The sequence below is a fragment of the Phyllostomus hastatus genome, unplaced genomic scaffold (genome assembly GCF_019186645.2).
Source record: "Phyllostomus hastatus isolate PE091 unplaced genomic scaffold, TTU_PhHast_1.1 phas_scaffold_501, whole genome shotgun sequence".
In the NCBI taxonomy this organism is placed as follows: Eukaryota; Metazoa; Chordata; class Mammalia; order Chiroptera; family Phyllostomidae; genus Phyllostomus; species Phyllostomus hastatus.
Window position 1 is genome coordinate 17,524,463 of NW_025334033.1, and position 19,681 is coordinate 17,544,143.

Sequence of the window (19,681 nt, forward strand, 5' to 3'; positions counted from 1 at the left end):
TATGTTCACCAGCCCAAGTCTCAAGTCTCCGCCCATCAACATTAACGCCCCCTTTACCCTTTTCTACCTCTCCCCAACCCCCCATCCTCTGGTAATCACCATTCTGTTGTCTGTGACTATGAATTTTTTTCTTAACCCCTTCACCTAGTTCCTCTCTGACAGCTGTCAGTCTATTCTCTGTACATTTCTATTTTGTTTATTACATTTCACTTAGCATAATATTCTCCAGGTCCATCCATGTGTCACAAAAGATAATATCTCCTTCATTTTTATGGCTGACTAATATTCCAATTCCTACAATGGCTCACAACTCAGTAAATATTCATGAATGAATGCACTACACTCTAACAGCTTAAATTTTTTCCAGAAGTTAAATATTTTATCAAATGTAAAATGATCTCAACAGTTTAAAATATTATCAAAAAAATGTCAGACCAAACTAAGGTAAAACTCTAACAAATAACATTTATTTTTCTTTCACATATGTATTTCACAGCCTGAACATCACATTGCCTTCGGAGAAAGGTGCTTTTATTTCATTATATTTTACTGTTTATCATACAGGTATTAAGCATTCTCATTAACACGATGAGACAATTTGCTGGTAAACATTTGAATACACAGACATTGATTTCAATATCTCAACATATTTTTGGTCAAAACCAAGAAGGTACAGCAAAATATGACAACATTGGCTAATATTTTACAAGCAAATAATATTTAATTCTGCATAGTTTATACAATAGGCTGTGGTAATAAATAGTATCACCAATCTCATCAACTATTAACTGGCCACAAAAAGCCTAACATTCATTTTAATTATGATATGAAATGTTCTATTGGTATAGTTTCAACATAGCCTGCAAATGTTGTGAGTGTTTAACCATGAATACATGAAAAGAAAAGGCACTACACTGGAATAACAAAATAAAAAGTACTGAACTGGCATGTTCTGGTTAACTACAAATATGTCATGTTCACATTATTACATTCCTAACAAGAAAGCAAATGTTTAAATAGAAAAACTAGCAGTTTGAAAAATGTGAATGTGCAAATCGTGAGGAAAACACTGCATTTAAATTTGCACTCATCTGCAAGTTACAGTACTAGCTCAGTTTAAACACTAACAGGAAAAATATTCAGCAGGAAAGAATGGAAGTGACCTCTCTGGGCAAGGAATGAGTCACTGCACACTGCTTCATAGCTTAGCAAGTGTTTCTGGTGATCGAGAGCTTCCAACTCCTTATGACTATCCTTCCTTCACCAAAGGAGACTGGAGGCATGCTTCAATCCATTGTAAGAATAGGAAGAAAAACCTGAACCAGCAACATTTTCTTCCTTAATTTGGTACAGAGGTCCTTCTCATTACTATAACTTACTAATAATGTTTTCCAAATCAGGTTTAGTAAATGCTGTAAAGAATAGCTACCCTTCGTAGAACACTAAGTTAGATTTTTTTAAGTATGTCAGTATGATAAAAGGAACATGCACAGTCATTCTACCAACCTGTGTAGGCAATACTCAGCTTGAATCAGATGCAAACTCTACACAGAGATTCTCTGTATTATTTTCAATGCGTTAACTGCTTGGAAAGCAGAAATGCCTGATAATTACTGCAGTGTGTTTTTTAATTGAAATGTTTATAAAAAATAAAGTCCCAAATCTTAAGTTTATAGAATGTCAAGAATTCTATTAGAGATGTTAAAAGCACTGGGCAAAACCCTCGTCTTCAAAGTGCCATCTGCCCCGCAGGAGAAGATCCGATTGCCCGGGATGATGTCGATCTGCATGACTCCAGCCCCAAGGTTTCTGAATATGGACTGTTTAGCATGTTCATTTTTAAATGAATGAATTAAACCATGACCTGTCAATCTCCAAACCTGGTTTAAAAGAAAAACAGTGAAAACAAAAAATGTGAGTCACAAAGAGAAGCCAAAAGCAGAAACATGGTTTTATCTCCTGTTCCTTTGGCCCAACTTTCCCATTCACTGGTCTCCTGACAGCTTATCTAATTAGAAATAATACCACATAGATGATTGACTGTCCTTACACTTTATTGCTTCTTTCAAATTTCTCTCTTCACATCCTCTTGTGATTTCATATTAACCACATTACCCCATTTATAAATTCAATTACATATTTAAGTTAATTCAGTTAAGTATGTCCCCAACACTAAGCTAGGCCCTGGCAATATAAAAGAACAGTACTATCTCGCTTATGCAAAAACCTCACCTTAACTATATAAAACAGTAAGGTACTGGGGGCACAGGTGGGAGAGGGGAGGAGGTGTGGAGGAGTTGAACCAATTTGCATAAAAAAATCCATGCATTAATTAAACTCATTACACTTTACACAAAATAGAGCTTTTCAAGGCTTTTCAATAACCTGGAAGTCTAATGAAGTTAATTCTCTGGTTTTCTGAACTATTACGGTTTAGAAAGAAGCATATAGAAGCAAGGAAGGAAGGATGGTAAGAGACATTCAATTATCTCCAGAAAACTTCACTTTATGCCCTCACTTCGAAGAACACGGTAGGGAGTTTTGGGGTTTTTCTTCCCCATCAGTCTTGACAGCAGATAAAGACAACATACAATTACAACCTCTCCTACTGACTCACCTTTATGTTACCTTCTGCTGAGCCTGTAGTAAAAAATTCCTCACAGGGATCCAGAGCCAGAGCCTTAATGGCTGAGTCATGTGCCTGGAATGTGTGAATCAGCTGTCTCTGCCTGATGTCAAAAATGCAGACACACCCCTTCCTACCTCCGGATATCAGGAGCTGGTGTTTTGGCGCATACTGAAGTACCGTGGCACCATGGTCATGGCATGTGAAACCTGAAGAAGTAAAACAAGAGCCTTTCCCAATACATTTCTCTCTTGGCAATTCTGGTAGTATTTCGATGCACATTTAAATAAGACAGGCACATTTTTTCATCCTAATTTCTGTGATCACATGATCCAAGTATTGAAAAAGATACCAAGCAATGACAGAAAACATATTATCCAAATTTCAATAAGAAGACACACATACCCAAAGTTTAAACCTTAAGCCCAAACTAAGTTATGCTGCCTCAGAAGAAGTATGTAGAAGCAAAAGTGCAGAGGTGACCAAGCTTCTGAATGACATAACTCAGCCACCTCACCAACAGCCACCAATGACAAGTATTTACCCTCTCCTACTTCCTGCCCATTCACACAGCCTCATCAAAAGTTCTTCTCAGAGCCCTAGCTGGTGTGGCTCAGTGGCTGTTCCAGTGTGGAAGCAACCAGCTACAAGTTAAGGAGTTAGCACTCCCAAGAGGCTGGATGTTAATTAAAGCTATAACCCACTAAGCAGCAAAACCTTAAAAGATAACAACAAAAATGGGAAAAATATGACGGAATTATTCTACTAATGAATCAAAACAAGTCATTCAATTATGTAAATTCACCTTCTGTGGGCACCTTGAGATCCAGCAGAGAAGCAGCTTGTTCTCTGGCCGGCAGTGGGCTAACGACATTGCCGCCTGACTCAATCCTGAGGCCTTGGGAGCCAATAAACCCCACTGAGCACAGTGACAACTGACCACCGATCAGAAACACTCAGTTTTCTCCTAGAGGAATACCTCAGCCTTAAGGACAAGGGGATGTTGGCCTTCCTGTCAAAACCTACAGCCCTATGGTGAGTGTTGAACCAATTACTAGCAGGCAGGGCTTCTGTATCAGAGCAAACGACTTCTTAGAGGGGCAGAGCCAAGCTCCAGGCAAGGACTATTCTCGGCTTCAGCGAGGAGCCAGCACACACCTTGGCTGTTGGCACAGGGCTACACACAAATTCCATATTGGCACCTGCGTGGGACGGCCTTTGAGAGCTCTTATGTCAGCAGCAGGGACTCCCGGCTCGGAAGTGCCTTGCGCACAGGAGTGCTCAGCAGTACTAACGTGAGCACCGATGCAGTACTGGGTAGAGCACACTTACGGAAATAAAGAATAGCGCCCCCAGCTTTCTTTTAGTGTTGTTTTACAACACTACTCCCTGTTTCAAAAGTCCACATGTATAAAACTATCTTATTTTATTTTTCAGAGCTTAAAAAACGATCAAAAATAAAATGATAAAGTAAAATATTACTGTCTCTCATTTCCTGTTTATCATCTAAGCACCAAATACATTTTTGAAATAAATGCTTTCCCAGCACTTAAGAAAAATAAAAATGGGAAATAACTACACTTTTCAAAATCCACATCAGCATAGTAGAAGACTGAGAAATCTTTGTTTTTAGGGAACATTCAGCCGGCTTTAACCCAGACTTGTTGGGTGGAGCATGGAGCATTCTCTCAGCAGCATGAGGTGGAAGACAGACCGTCAGGACACTAATTTGGAAAATGCTGTCTTTTAAAACATAAGTAGTATTTAAATGGTATTGTTCATATTTCTAGCTCTTACTGTATAGTTAAGTTTAATTCTTTAAAATATGATCTCATTTCTCCTGAGCTCAGTGAACACTTTGCAACCTACTCCTTACACGGCCTTGTCAGTAGCACTACTGGCCACACCGTATTTCGGAAGAGAACACAACCAAAGACGGCTCCAGGCTAGCCGGGCTTCTCTGGCCACGCATGCTTACCTCAGCAAGGTGGCCAGATACTCTAGTTAACTTTTAGATTCTTATTCTTTCTAAATACTTATCCATTGTCAACCCATGAAAACACTGACTGGATTCACTGGTTAAAACAAAACCAGGAAAGCATTCCTTCAGAGTGTATTACAAATCAAAGACCATAACTCACCATGAATGAGGCTGTTTCCAGGTGATATCAAAGTGTCCCAGAGACATACATTTCTTATAAAGAAACAAAGAACAATAACAAAAATACATCAGAAACAACATCATAAACAATTGTTGTAAGTCCTCACTAGGGGCAAACTGCCTTCAAAGTCAAATATCTTATTGAATCTTTTTTGTTCACTCACATTTATGAAGCAGTGATTTTCAACTAAGATGAGGGTAGAGGCTGGGACTGGGGCTATATCTCTTCTAAGAGTGTAACCTTTTCACGCTGCACAGTTCTGTCTCACACGGTCTTGGCCCCATCTCAGCCCTCGGGGCCCTTCTCTTTTGCATTACCCCTCCAGGGAAACTGATTTCCCTGAGCAGAAAGGATGCTTCTATGCCCGAAGGGGAACCACTGCAGGCAACTGACAGGGGTTATTCATAGGCATGTGTTGTCAGTGAAAACAGTGCGAGGTCAATGAAAATGTTGAGAATGATGGCTACAGGCTACCAAATGCTTTTTTACTTCTCAAGAACATGACAGTATTAATAGCAATACAAAGAAATGACTGGGTAGCTTTAACGTAATTACACATGCTTATTGACAGACTAAATTATAAGTAATTTTTGCTTTTCTCTTTGGTAAGGAAAACTACTCTAAGAATTATGTAACAAAGAAAGTTTTTGTATTTCTGGAATGGAAAAGGCCTCCTAAATAGAAATCCAAGAATTCCTATCTGCCTAAAAATTGCTTATTTCCTATTTTGTTTCTCTGTCAGCATACCTGTTGTCATTGGACTGTCCAGATGTGGCAACTAGACTGGAAGAGGTAATGAACGCAAAGTCACTTGTGGCTTTACTGTGGCACTGCCAGTTCTATGGAAAACAAAGTGCAGCTGACGTTATCTAAAAGTCCAATAAAATTCAGTATAGTAAAAACAGTTCTGCTAATATATGCCATATGCATGAGCTAAGAGCAGTTTTTGAAAAATCTAGAATAAGAAATAATTGAAAATAAGAGGATTAGCTATTATTTGCATATTATTGGGCTAAAATCCAGTAATTTTTTAAACTGGAAAGGGATGGTAAAAACATGGAGTTAAAGGGTATACTTTTCAGAATACAATAATAAAGGAAGAAGATACCAAGTATGTGAACTTCATATAATTAAAATGGCTTCATTAAGTGAGGGTCCAATCAAATAATTTTAGTGCTAGTGACTTCAAATATACTTAATAAACCTTAAATAATAATATAAATCATAATAAACAACAACCTGCAGAGGAAAACTTACATGCCCCCCTGCTATTAGACTGCAATATGAAGGCCTTCAGTCCAATTAACTTTGTAACCACCCGCCTTCCTTCAACGGCTCTGTGCTCCCTGCCCTCACCTCCCAGTTGAGAGCTTTAACACTTAAACAAACAAGAGCAAAAGTGGTCCTGCAAACAATCCAGAGGCTGAAGGCTGTCGCAAACAGCTCCTAAGGATAGTCCTGCGTGGTGGGAAACCGTTTGCTGAACCAGGCAGAACTTTCCTTGTTGGATGAGCTGGATGAGAGCAGTTTGGAGGTGAGGACCCAGGAGGAGGATATCATGGTATTTTAAAATAAAATAGGCATTTTTCTGTTTGAAATTATCATAGTATAGATTGGTCTGAAGGTAAGGGATAGATTCACAATCACTTCCATTTCTGTGAAGACTTTATGATACAGTCTATAGTGTACCAATTTAGGTGAAATACTTGATATACCTAAGAACATGTGTTGGGGTGGGGGAAAATGCAGACAACAGTACTTGAACAACAATTAAAAAAAAAAGAACATGTGTATAGTCTAGGAAAGAAAAATGTTTAAGTATTTGGGAATCTGTCCAAACCCCAAAGGTTCAAGACTTTCTATAAAATCAAAATACATGAAGCCAGAAGTTCCACATAGGACAGCATCATCTTCTACCTCTTCCCCGCCTCACCCCCACCGAGGAAAAATTTGCTTGTCTGTATCACCAAGTGTTTTATATGATTTGGGTTAATGAACAAAGTGGCCTATTGGGATTGTTTATTTTATAATCTAGTAAACAAAATTTTGGAGAAAACTGAAATACAGTCAGACCTAGATATCTGTATATCAAAAACATTTTTTAAAAAAAGCTGCACTGCTGCTCATGTGTATATGTAGTTAGGCCAGAGATGGGTGCATCAGTATTGAACACGTACAGACTTTTTTCCTTCTCATTATTCCCCAAACAGTATAGTGTGACAACTATTCACAAAGAGTTTAGATTGCATTAGGTAGTGTAATTAATTTAAAGTATACAGTAGATTATATGCAAATACTATGCCATTTTACACAAGGGATTTGAACATCCACAGATTTTTGAGGTCCTGGAAACCAATCCCCCACAGACACCGAGGGACAACTGTACATGGAACATGTACATAGTTTTCAAAATGGATAAAAGTGTAAAAAATGTATCCTATGTAGGAGCATCACAGGGAAAGCTCTTGAAAATTTTCAAATATAATGGTCACCCTTTGGGCTGTGAAAAACAAGGTGTTTGCTCCTCGGGTCACCGCAGCCTAAAGTGGGGCAATAAGGGGTTCCGGGCTGTGGCTGCCACACAGACCGGTCCCTTCCCCGCCAGACCCACCCGCGAGACTCCCCGTCTGAAACAGACACTCACAAACAAGGGGCCTCTGCTCGCTCTGGGAATGTGGAGGGACACTTACCATGTAGGGTTTAGGATTTGCTGCCGTCTGGTTTACTTGCCAGATACTCAGAAAACCCTCTCCATCTGCAACACCACACTGTAAGGAAGGCGTAACCATTAAACGCAGCTTCTTGGAATCCATATCAAAGGTAAAACATTTATGGAAAGCAGAGTCCTTAGTCTCCTCTTAACTAACATTCTGCCTATCCCCACGTTTCTATTCCATAATTCCCAGGAAAGTCCAAATACTATAAATATCCTGTCACCTTTTAAATACCTTTCCACACCCATTTTACTGTTTTCTCCCAATCACCTGTAGTAAAATTTATTAAGAAACTAAAGGTTTCTCTCAGGTGCCTGAATGTGCTTATGGGCACCACCAATACAGTCAATGGAGTCCTTTACCCTCAGAGAGTATTTAGTATCTTCAACTGGATAATTAATGTATACAAAATTTTGTGGATTTATGCTTTTGATGGGAGGTGAAGAGATATATAAACAGACACCAACAAACTACTCAGCTTAAATACAGGGTCACTGATTTTGCTTTTAGATAAGAGTTTTACTAACCTTTTACTCATAAATATCCACAATTATTTTCAGATGAGTTTAGCAGTAACCCCCAAGAACTAACCTTGTTGCCTTGAGAATTAAAATATAATCTGGTAACCCTTGCATTGCCAGCCTGGCGGAAACAGACAAGTTGCTGAGGTCGAGTCCATTCAAACATCCTTACACTGCCATCCTGGGCACCAGTGAGATCTGAACCACAAGAGGATAAGCAAAAAATAAGAAATAAACAAGCTAAAGAAAGAGTTCCAATATTTTCCATTTTATAAATTAACTTCAAAATGATAGGGGCTCTTTACAATCCTTGGACCATAAAATACAATACTTACAGTACTGATGAACTGGGTGTGAAGTCATTCTCTTAACATTATGTAGGTTTCTTTTCATAAGCTTTAAAAGAGGATAATAAAAAATGAATTTATTTTGTGCATAAGAGGTGAGGAGGGATATGGTTCAGGTCAATTCTATCTCTGGTAAATTTATTCTTTTACAACTGGCTAATTATGGAAATAAACCCTGTTGTGGATTTCCTGAACCGAGTAACAGATGACACTGGTGGGGAGAGTGTGAGGAAGTGCAGTCACGCACTGGCAGAGCCCTGGCCTCTGTGGACTGGGAAGATTCCAAGCAGCTTCCTGTAGTGATAAAGGGAACTCTGCTCCACATGCCCCACCCGGAGGACTTCGGGAGTGTCTCCGGAGTCTTCACAGAACTACGGTGACTAACAGCAATGTCACTGATGCACTTTTCACACAGTGAGAGGAGGAATGACTTCCTCTTTGACTCCACTTTACCACCCTGTGCCTCTCAGTTTGCTCATCTATAAAATGATAAGGGGGGAAAATGATAGCACCTACCACCCTAGGGTGGTTGTGAGAAAACGCTTGCACCTGACACAGGAACTCACAGTACTCTGGCTATTGTTATTATGGTCCACTAACTGGTCACCGCTCCTGACCTTCAGGATCAGTCCCAGGTCACAGCGATTTCAAGTCATGTTGAGGGAGTCCGTACCCGAGAACCATCCTAACAGTAAACAACATACCACACTGGCTCCAGTGCTAGTCTGTCCACTACCCAGCCACGGCAGAGATGAAGGTGGATGCGCCTGATTTGCTGAATAGGAGGGTGTGCTGGGCTGATAGAGAGTCGTAGTGGAACCACGATAATCAATATCATCTGAACTGTGAAAAACATGCATGTGTTATTGTGAACATTCCATTTACTCAACCCAAATTCCAATTACAGAGCTTCTTATGTACATACAGGACATTTTTTTTATTCTTTAAAAATGAATGAATACCCATGAGAAAAACTTAGGTCCATGTCCTAATCATAACCAATTTTCTTACTGGTTAACTTTTTCCCTTTAGGCAAAATACAAATTTAGTCAAATGTTGTTCAGTGGTAATTTAATTGCTGCACAAGTTGTACAAATTTTTATTTTCAAGCATTTAACAGATTTTTTAAATCAAATATAGAAAAACTGATATGCTTTCAAGTACAGATATCCTATGTATCAAATTCATATATTTTGAAGAAATTTGGGTTTAAAGATTTCTTAAAGTACAGTACCAATTATTACATTAAAATGTTGGAGTGATTTTTACAATGGGCTATATCATACTGTATGGCCACATCAACCCTGAAGTGCAGTACTGTGATCTAGCCATATTATATATGGACAAAACAGAAAACGCAACAGAACGAGGTTATCACGGCGCCATTCCCAAGCACATACAATTTTCAAGAGTCTAGAGAGAAGCAAAGGGAGCAGGGCAAACATGGAGGAGAGCCATCAAATCAGAAAGTGTCACAAACACTCTGTGAATGTCCACAGCTTTACTGAAAAGCAAAGTTGTCTACATTTTTATCTGTAAAAAAGGTATGTTTATAAGGGGATAATAAGAAACACTGGAAATTATTTAGTAAATGTGATTCTCAATCAGTCTAATGAATAAATCTGTGTATAACACTTTTTGCTTTAATTATCCAAGCAAGCTGAATTTACTGAATATTGTGTAATTCCTGACATTTCTTTGGGATTAAATGTCAAAATGGCATTTGTCAGCATTAGACTGTGGTGTTGGGGATTACTCTGACTCAAACACTGTGAATAGTTCAGGGTCTAATAGAACAAGTATGAGTATAATTTGCTCATTAATGTAACCAGTGCCTTTTATTGGCAGCCAAACCAATTATGTTTGTCTCCTACCCAAATGATAGACACAAATATATTTTTCAAGATAATTCAAATCATATACATAACCAGTTAACCTTCTGAAGAAAACTACATTTAAAACTGACTACACTGGACAATCAAACCTTTTGGATTCTCTGTCATATTCTTCCCCGATCCACATGTACGACTGACAAGCCAGTAGAGAAGTAACATCAAGTTCTTGTACATCATGTGTTGAAGCCAAAACAACTTCATTACAGTTTGCCTGTAAAGCAAAGGTGGAGTCAATAATTTAAGCAATTTCACTAAAAAGAAATATATTCTTGCCCTGAGCAGTGTGGCTCGGTTGGGCATCATCTCACAAAGCAGAAGTTTTCTGGTTCGATTCCCAGCCAGGGCACACACCTAGATTGTAGGTTCAGTCCCTATCTGGGGTGCATACCGAGAGGCAACCAATTGATGTTTCTCACATCAAAGTTTCTTTCCCTCTTTCTCCCTTCCCCCCTCTCTAAAAATAAATATTTTTAAAAGTACATTCTTTATAATGACTAAAGCTTTTACCTTGTTAATGGAAAATGCCATAATCATATCGGATTCCTTATGAATGATTTTTGCCTTTCCACCTGGATAGCCCAAATCAGCTTCAACCTACAAAACATTCATCAGCAAAGTCAGTTGTTGCAGCAGAGCTCCCTGCAGAGATCTGCACACCCCACAACACTAAGAAGAAAATGTAGCAGCAGCAGCAGCAGCAGCAAGTAACAAGGTACCAGTAATTTCAGGGTGTTGAAAATCAGCTTTGGAATTGGCTTCATTTCTCTGATACCCTTTAATCACCCCAATTATAAATATTTCCAGTCTGATTCTAGGATAGTAATTAATTGTGATAAAAGATAGCCAGCACAGTTTTTACTAGTATTTATGACAGTAATGTGTCTCTCTTACCTCTTCCAAAAGAGTGCAAAGATACTATAAGAGGCATGAGTAGAGGAAAAAGGACATAGAAAGACAAAGGAGCCACATAAAGAAATAAAACATTTTAAAATAAGGGTGATAAGACAGGAATAAGAAGATGGAAAGGAAAATAGAAAGGAATGATGGAGTTTGATGAGGGGAAGGTGCAGTGGCTTAGGGTCAAAGGTGACAGAAAGGGAAGAAGTGGCAGAACCAAGAAGAAAGAAAGACAATCATGTTTAAGAACAGACTGGAAAAAGTGACTGAAGTGGAGATGGAATAGAAAGCAAAAAGAGAGAAGGACCAACGGCAGGAAGAGCCAGCCAGATACAGTGCAGCATCTACTACCATCCATCACTGAGGTATATGGGAGCAATGAGTACTCAGACTAGTTAGCCAGTTGTGCACGTCATGGTTAGTATCAGAGATGAGGTGTTAGCTCCTTGAACTTTAAAGAATGCGCTAAATACAAGAGTTTGGAATACTACCTTGATGTGGCAATCTTCTGCTACGTAGTTTTGTTTGACCTGCTCCACATGTTCTTCTACAGACTAAATAACACCACAGCGCCACGAACACAAAACACATGCATGAAACAAAATTATAAAGAGAATAAAAAATTTCAAACTGAAATGGTCACTCCATCACTTGATGGTAAAAATGAATTTGGCAAGGTTTTTTTTAAAGCAAAAAATCATGAAAGAAATTAAACTGAGTAAAATGTGATGTCATCAGATACACACAACACAAAGCAAACCAAACCAGGCAAAATTAAAGTTAATGTGACTATTACATATATAAACGGTATTTCAAAATAAAAATTAGTTATTTGTATATTAGTTATGTAACTTAAAATTCTAATTTAAACTGTGATCTTTAAAAGTAAAACCTACTTGTATGAGCAGACACGCTCTATAATACACAGATTCTTATCCTGTAGGAGTTTCTTTCAAATACAAATTAAAACTACTTATTTCTAAACACAGATTGAAAGTACTGATTATTATTTCATTCTTACTCATAAGAAATATATCTGTGAAAAGAAATTCAGGGATTACAATTCACATCAACCATTTACTTAATCATATGATTTTTCTCCTTGTAAGTAAATAAGTGTTTGATAAAATGAGGCACAGGAAAAAAAATCACACAAATAACTTGCCCCTGGTCGATGGCAGGGTCATGAGGAAGAGGACGATCAGAAGAAATACTTCTGCTTTGCTGTGGAAACCTCTGAAGCCTGACGAGAGCAATACACTGCTCCTATCACCCCCTGAAGCGACTGTTTCACTTAAAGCCAAAAGGGCCCAGTTCCCTGAGCATGCCTTCAGACGGCTCTGGAGCTGCTGCAGCTGCCAGTGTAAAGATGGTAACGTGTGCAGGCGACAAAGTGCTTAACAACCTGTTTGCTTGTAATGAAGGACCTGAGTTTGCCACATTTATCAATTTCACAAAAAACCTGTTTTGTGGAATATTCTTTAATATAGTCAATAAGTAAAATTTCCGTATGAATACATCTAAAATTTCAGCATTTCTCAGAATTTTCTTTTATTGTCTTTTTTTTCATTAGCCAACATGTTAGCACTTTTAGGATAGTCTGCCACTTTTACTAATTAATTCGCTGAATTTACCAAATTCATTACCAAAATCCTATTAAATAATTAAGAAGATTAAACTCTCTTTAGTAGATGGGTAGTTTTAACAATGTTGCACATTTCTGACTCAGTGACCAGTTTACATCTTAAAGATGTCTTAACATCTTTAAAATTTTTTTTCCCTAATGAAGACAACTTTTCAGCACACCTATGCTATTCAGTACTGTGGCCACGTGTGGCTACTGAAACAAAATTTAAAATTCAGCCCCTCAGTCACACTATTCACATTTCAACTGCTCAATAACCGTTATGTGGCTGGTGTCTACCATATTGTACAGAACAGATATAAATCTCCATTATCACAGGAAGTTCTATTCGACAGTACTGGACTAGATTTCATTCAACAATTTAAAGTTCAAAATGTACATAAGGGTACATGATAAAAATTCTTCCTCTCGTCCAAACTCCCAGCCACATTCTTCCCTTCCCTAGAGCCAACCAACGCTTACACAGCATTTTAAGAAATGTTCTATTTATCTCTGTCCAGTCCCCCTATTCATGGAGACCCTAAGCTGACAGAAAAATAGCAGAAAAGACACAGATTGGCTGCTGACCCCAACAGCACAGAGGAGCATAAAGAAGGAAAAGGGAAGGAAAGAGGTAAGGGGCTCAGAGAGAGAGGCTTCATTAAGGAAGAGGGAAACCCAAGAGGAGACAACAGAACCTAAAGGGCAAGACAAAAGCCTGAGAGTCCAAACAACCTGGACACCTGGATTCTCACAGTACTCTTAGGCTCTGACGATCCAACCCAATCAAACTGCTACAAACCTTATGAATAATTAAAGCATATTTTCAATAAGTCATTATGTTTAGTGATTTGAAGAACTCAATACACAGAAACTAATCCTTCAATGAACTTTCTGTGAATAAGAGAGCCCTAATTAAACAGGTATCTTTTGTTTTAAATCTATTTCTTAGATTTCTGTATCTTATTATATGGCATTTGGACTCAGCATCACTATATGAAATAGTGTCAACAGTGGATTAAATAAAAGAAATTAATTTGGTTCTGTGCTCCTGCTAACAAATCCTACATCAATAATGTCAATACCACTAGGGTTTTTTGTTATCAAAAAAGTTTGTAAGACCCAAGAATCTCTATGGTTCATTCCTCTAATTAATTCCTCATTTAAGTACCTAATTTTTATATCCACAGAGAAAATAAAAACTTCACAAGGGCCAGGCACAATTACCATCCAGGTAGGTGGCTGACTAGGGAAAAGGATGAGTTCAGTAGCTCTGCTGCTTCAGGGACGGGGAAAACTGAGACGCAGTTCTGTATTTCACTTTGGGAAACTGGATCATGTAGACTGCCCCTCTCGGTTTTCACTTTCCTAAGTGAAATATAATTCATTTTTTTCTCATATATTTTGTTTGCCAAATCTTTACTCACATCTGACACTCTACTCTGAGAACAGGCTCCAAACTGCCCATTACCTCATTAAATGGCCAAATACACTGAAATGCCCTACAACAGTCTATGTACCCTCCTTTTATAATACAAGGAAGAGATCATCTTTAGTTCTACCATGCCAGTCTCCCAAATTCCTGACTCTTCTCAAATCCAGAATGCTATTACATTACTAATTTATATTTAGGTTAAAAACCACCATGCAAAGCAGGGTCTCTGCCTCCCTTTGTAAAAGCAATCTTCCTTCATTTTGAATTTGGTATTTCTGTAGTTGATTCTCTCACAAAATCATCCTGAATTTGTTGCTTCTGAAGTTTATCCTGTTCATTTCTAAATGCTAAATAAATAAAATGCGTTTAAAGGGCTGTATTTTCAGGAAGTGATATTCAGAGAATCATAACAGAGTGCACTCGTTTATGTGTTAAATTCCCCACACTACCCATCACATGTTTATCACGTGTGAAAGTCCAAAGGCAACTATTACAAAGGGATCACCAACCTCCACTTGAGTATACACAACTTATCAAGTGACCTATGTCGTTTCATTGTTATGAAATGATAATTGTAAGTTTTTACCTTAAAAAACTTGATTATAGTTTGGTAACTATTACCTATGATGTATGAAAGGTAAGTTCCAACCAAAAGAGTAAATTTCAAAACAAATCAAGCATGGACTTCATTAGAAATGTTAAAGAAAACTAAACAAAAATTACAACAGAAATTTCTCTTTTCAAAATACCTCACTCTGCTTTCTTCTCTTAGTGAAAATATATCTAATAAATGTCTCCTGAAGGATTTCTTGTTTAACAAGGAAGTGCCAAAGTCGTTTGACTGGAAGCGCAGAGGAATCCCGGGACCTATGAGAACAATCAACACAGCATACTCCTTTAGTCTACAGGAAATGGGTTTCACATTTGCAGACACTTTTTTTTGTAAACCTCCATTATTTATGGCAAAGAAGATACAGCATTAAGCCTAACAGAATTTTATAATTTATTTCATTTTTAATTTTTAGTTCTTCTAAAAATCTAGCACTTAATTCTCTAACTTCAGGTTCTCTGAATGAACAGATTGAGCTGAGAGTCAAATGACTCTCTTATTACTCTCTTTTTAAATTATAGTTTAGGTTGGTTCTGTTGGTTAAAGCACACCACCGACAAAGATAATCACAGACTTATTCCTAACATCCTAACAAGCTAAAAGGCCCTGCTCTTCAAGCTTATAAGCAGTACTCTTCTTAACCATGACCAGCTGTTTCAAGGAAAAAAAAACATGCCATTTATCAAAAGAAGCCCAGATAAAAACATTGCATCAATCAAAACATCAATGAAAAGTACTATGTTTACTGTTAAATTGCTAACAAAAGGTCAGCAGCACCTGTTTGCATATATAGGTTATCTCAAAGAATTTCTGTAGGAGCTCCTCAAATTTAAAAACAATGATGATTAATAAAGGTTTTCCACTGAATATAATGTCTACTGAATCATAGGTAATACTGGGAAAAAATTTTCTAACAAGATGTTTTATTATTAGCATACATGATAAAAATAGGATTGCAGGTTCAAAGTTTTGAATGTTTTAAAGGCTATTGGCATATTTCGCCAAACTGTCTTCCAGAAAGATTAAAAACGAAGCTACACTATCATCGTTAAAAAAGCATTCTTACTTGAATGGAGTATTTTCCGGTTCTTGCATAGCCTTATTTCGCAGAATAGCTGGTCCAGCTCCTACAGAAAGGTCAGCTGGATATGTGTTGATATAGTTAGGAGGTGGACCTTCAAATTGATCCATTTTCTCTTGCAAGATGTGTTCCCAATGCTCCAAGTTTTTAATCACAGCAATACCTAATGGTGATGTTACAGGCAACTCTAAAATGTGATAGAATATGTCATTTTAGTTTGATAAAAAAATGTTGATCATCCACATATTTATCAAATCTGAATTTACAGCCAAAACTTCTGAAAATACAAATAAATCTAAAAATGTTAATCTAATGCCATTTGGATTCTCAATGCTTTCAATAAGGATCTGAAAATGTTAATCTAACACTATCTGGATTCCTAATGCTTTCAGCAAAGCAGAAAGTCAGCTCTCTAAAATGAGCTGAGAAAATGTCTAGCTTCTCCAGTCTGTTGTTTTTGCTTTATCTTTCAATCTTCTAGGAAGACAGTAATTCTTGCTATTATTTAAAACCACAGACAGGAGCCTAAAATAAATGAGACCTCTTAAGTCTCCAATGCAATATTTCCTTTTTTTTAGCACCACATGCTCTTTCATATGGATTTGGTAAAGAAAAGTTGATGGCCTTCCATCCAAGTACTAACTAGGCCTGACCCTGCTTAGCTCCTGAGATCAGATGAGATTGGGTGCATTCAGGTTGCTATGGCCGTAGATGAAAAAGCTGACGGTAATTTAGTGTATTTATTAACATTAATTTTCAAATTCCAGACTTACCAGAGAATTCCAACCCAGCAATGGGGAAAAAATTCTTGACATTGTAAAGTATGAGCTTAACCATTGCCAAATGCAGAAGAGCCCAGCTGTTGAAGGGAGAAAAAGAAAATTCTCCTAATTGAAAAATAAAACCATGAGAGAAGCACAGTAATGTTCCCTGTTGATTGTTTAGCCCAGTCTTCCTGCACAGAAAAAAGCAGTTCTTTTCTAACAACTCACTATTTTTAAAAGGCACCTTTTTAGTCTTTGAAAATAGAAGATAAACAACAGTATCTTTTGTAATATCTGGAATTACCTGATGAAAAAGGATTTACCACAGCCACATGGAATCTAACAGCACACCAACAAATTATGTATAAAGTTCTAATAACACAACAATAAATTACATATTTTTCCCTCATTAAAAATGCTGTGTTTGCACTCTGTATATAAGCTAGTCTTTGAATCTGAATGGGAAAGAAATACTGTACTTTCTGGAAATTTACTTAAAAAGGTACAGAATTTCTAACCTGAAACACAAGTCAGTTCTTGTACAAGTCTGTGATAATGTGACTTAAAATTAGTAATATAAGGATTTTCTACAAAAGAAAAGGCAAAAAGAGAAAAGCCTTACTTACCTATAGGAATTTGGATCTTGGTGCTCCTGCATTTGTGTGTCTGAAAGAAAAGCATCATCTTCTTCGTCATCACTATGAATGCTTTCATCAGAATCATATATAACACCACTATCAGACAAAGGGAGAAACGGCTGCAACAAAAGGTAAAGTTATTTTTAAATATGTAATTGGGTTATTTTTTCCCTAACGTAACATTGGGAGAAGGCAGGGTGGGAGATCTATCCCCTCTTGTACACTCACAGTAAGGTCACAACAGTGTTAACATGCCTGAAGAGGGGAATGTTAATAGATGATGAGCTCAAAAAAGCAAGTGCTGGAAGGAAAGAGGTGCACCCAACATGGTACAAAATGGGACTACAATGGATCTGGTTCCCATGAAGATTCTGATCCCCAGAGACATTTCCTCTGCTTAGAGAAACAGAGATGTGTCATGGGGCCACACCACAGCCTGCTAATGTAACCTGTGAAATGCTTGGTCTCTCTGACTCTATCTTGTTGGGCCTGCTGTGCCAACGGCCTTCAGGCTGACAGCCCCTGCTTTAGACACGCTGATCATTAGAGGAATCCCACTTAGGACTGGAGATTTTACAGAAACAGTGCCTCTCATTTTCCCTTCCCCTGACAATGAAGAAGCCTAAACTCTGTATTTTCTTAAAATGGATTTGAGGTTAGGGCTCTCCCATCTTCTCGGTTGGTACCTTCTCAATCAATAAATCTTTCCTTACTCTAAACTCTGATGTTTTGAATTTTGCCTTTTTGAAGCGCTGGACTTTGGACTGGTAACAATAAAACCCCCAAATATCTTCTTCTGCTCTAATTCCATGCTGACCAAAGTAACTGATAATCAGATGAAGGGAATCTAGATGGTAGATAAAGTATTCTAGGCACTAGAAAATGATGATGCTGTCTACATGTTAATAAACTGACATCTGGTTTATACCAAAATCCCATGTCATTTGAATTTGTCTCATCCATATCAAGTATCTTATCATCATCAAGTATCTGATCATTCCTGAATGACTATTCAGTTTCTGGACTTGAGAGATTAAATATCTATGCTATAGAGATTCAGTCCAGAAACTGCCCCATCATTCCTATGTGATACATGTACAAGAGTTAATAAAACAGGTTCACTTAACCCTATGTTTCTCACACCCCTTACCTTTGCAACAAAATAATCCCACATACTAAGTTCAGGAGGAATAAATTTTTCTTTGTAAGATGGTCTTTCTGCAGGCACTGGTGGTGGCGTAGCATCTTTTACAGGCCTTCCAGGGACCAGCATTCGCATGTTGAATCTCCTCCGGTGTTTATCTATGTCTTCAGAAGGAACAGGAGGTGCTAAATAGAAAGAGAAGAAAAAAATAAGCATTTATTTTCCATTATTAATTCAATTAGTTAACCTTTTTTTTCACCCTACTTTTACCATGTTTTAGGTCAGACTAAATTACTTACTTGCATCTAGAGTTTATGCATCTAAACTCTACCTCCTGCATCAGTTTCCCAGCCATCTTGGCAGAGATGAGGATACAGCATAAAAGGCTACCTTTCCATGAAATAGCCTGTGTGCTATATAGATAAAGATTAAAGTAGTTCTAGATGTAATGTACTAAATAAATGGTATATTCAGAAAGTCTTAAGGAGAGTCCTTGGGTAATTATTTCTGGCTATGTTGTTCAAGATCCACTGAATTTGTAGGATGTAAAACAAGCCTTAAAAGAAGAGCCAAGGCTCAGTGTCAAAAGGTAAAGGGACAAAAGAAACAAGGACCAAAAGTTTCAGTAAATAAGGAGAAAACTACTTTTGCCAGACGGGCATCAGGGAGGGAGGGCAGTAACAGTGTAGAGTTGGGCCAGGACCAGCTTGTGGATGAGGCTCAAAGCTTACCCTCTGGGCATCCTCACAAAAATGTCTTGAGCTAGTCACATGATGAGATATGGTTTGCTTGAACAATTAGAGAGGAATATTGACAGATGACATAAGAAGAGCCTGAACTAGTATCATGGGTGCTAAGACTGAGAGAAAGTGTTTGATACAAGGAATATGTAAAAGAATGATCAAAAGGATTCAAGAACTCACTGGACACCGGAGAGCCAGAAAGTAGAAGTCAACCCACTCCAATTCTAAAGCTCCCCACCATAGAAAATGACAATTCTATCTCAACTCCTCTTTCTCCCACACCCCACACAATTCATCAACAATCAGCAATAACTCCACATTATATCCAGAGTATGACCATTTTTCACTCAACACCCCAAGCTAAACCTCCTTTAACCTTTTTCTAATTGAGGTAAAATTTACATAAAATTAACCATTTTGATATTTACAATTCAATGGCATTTAGTACATTCACACTGTTATGCAACCACCATCTCTATC

At 37.7% G+C, this 19,681-nt stretch overlaps 1 protein-coding gene across 3 annotated transcripts in view; it reads right to left on the minus strand.

The window, feature by feature from the left end:
* Window positions 1–445: 445 nt before the first annotated feature.
* The window catches only part of DMXL2 (Dmx like 2), a 136,473-nt gene continuing 117,237 nt past the window's right edge, over window positions 446–19,681 (minus strand). The window contains exons 29-44 of one of the 3 annotated variants that reach the window (XM_045822403.1): window positions 18,465–18,643; window positions 17,303–17,433; window positions 16,686–16,771; window positions 15,898–16,099; window positions 14,971–15,088; window positions 11,654–11,716; window positions 10,773–10,859; window positions 10,355–10,476; window positions 9,075–9,213; window positions 8,359–8,419; window positions 8,094–8,221; window positions 7,479–7,556; window positions 5,536–5,627; window positions 4,768–4,820; window positions 2,618–2,835; window positions 446–1,880 (exon numbers count right to left, since the gene is read on the minus strand). In XM_045822403.1, coding sequence (XP_045678359.1) covers window positions 1,671–1,880; window positions 2,618–2,835; window positions 4,768–4,820; window positions 5,536–5,627; window positions 7,479–7,556; window positions 8,094–8,221; window positions 8,359–8,419; window positions 9,075–9,213; window positions 10,355–10,476; window positions 10,773–10,859; window positions 11,654–11,716; window positions 14,971–15,088; window positions 15,898–16,099; window positions 16,686–16,771; window positions 17,303–17,433; window positions 18,465–18,643 — 1,967 coding nt within the window. In that variant the 3' untranslated portion in view covers window positions 446–1,670. Of the gene's footprint in view, window positions 1,881–2,617; window positions 2,836–4,767; window positions 4,821–5,535; window positions 5,628–7,478; window positions 7,557–8,093; window positions 8,222–8,358; window positions 8,420–9,074; window positions 9,214–10,354; window positions 10,477–10,772; window positions 10,860–11,653; window positions 11,717–14,894; window positions 15,089–15,897; window positions 16,100–16,685; window positions 16,772–17,302; window positions 17,434–18,464; window positions 18,644–19,681 lie in introns of those variants that run through there. The other 2 variants (XM_045822404.1, XM_045822405.1) reach the window with 2 other exon arrangements.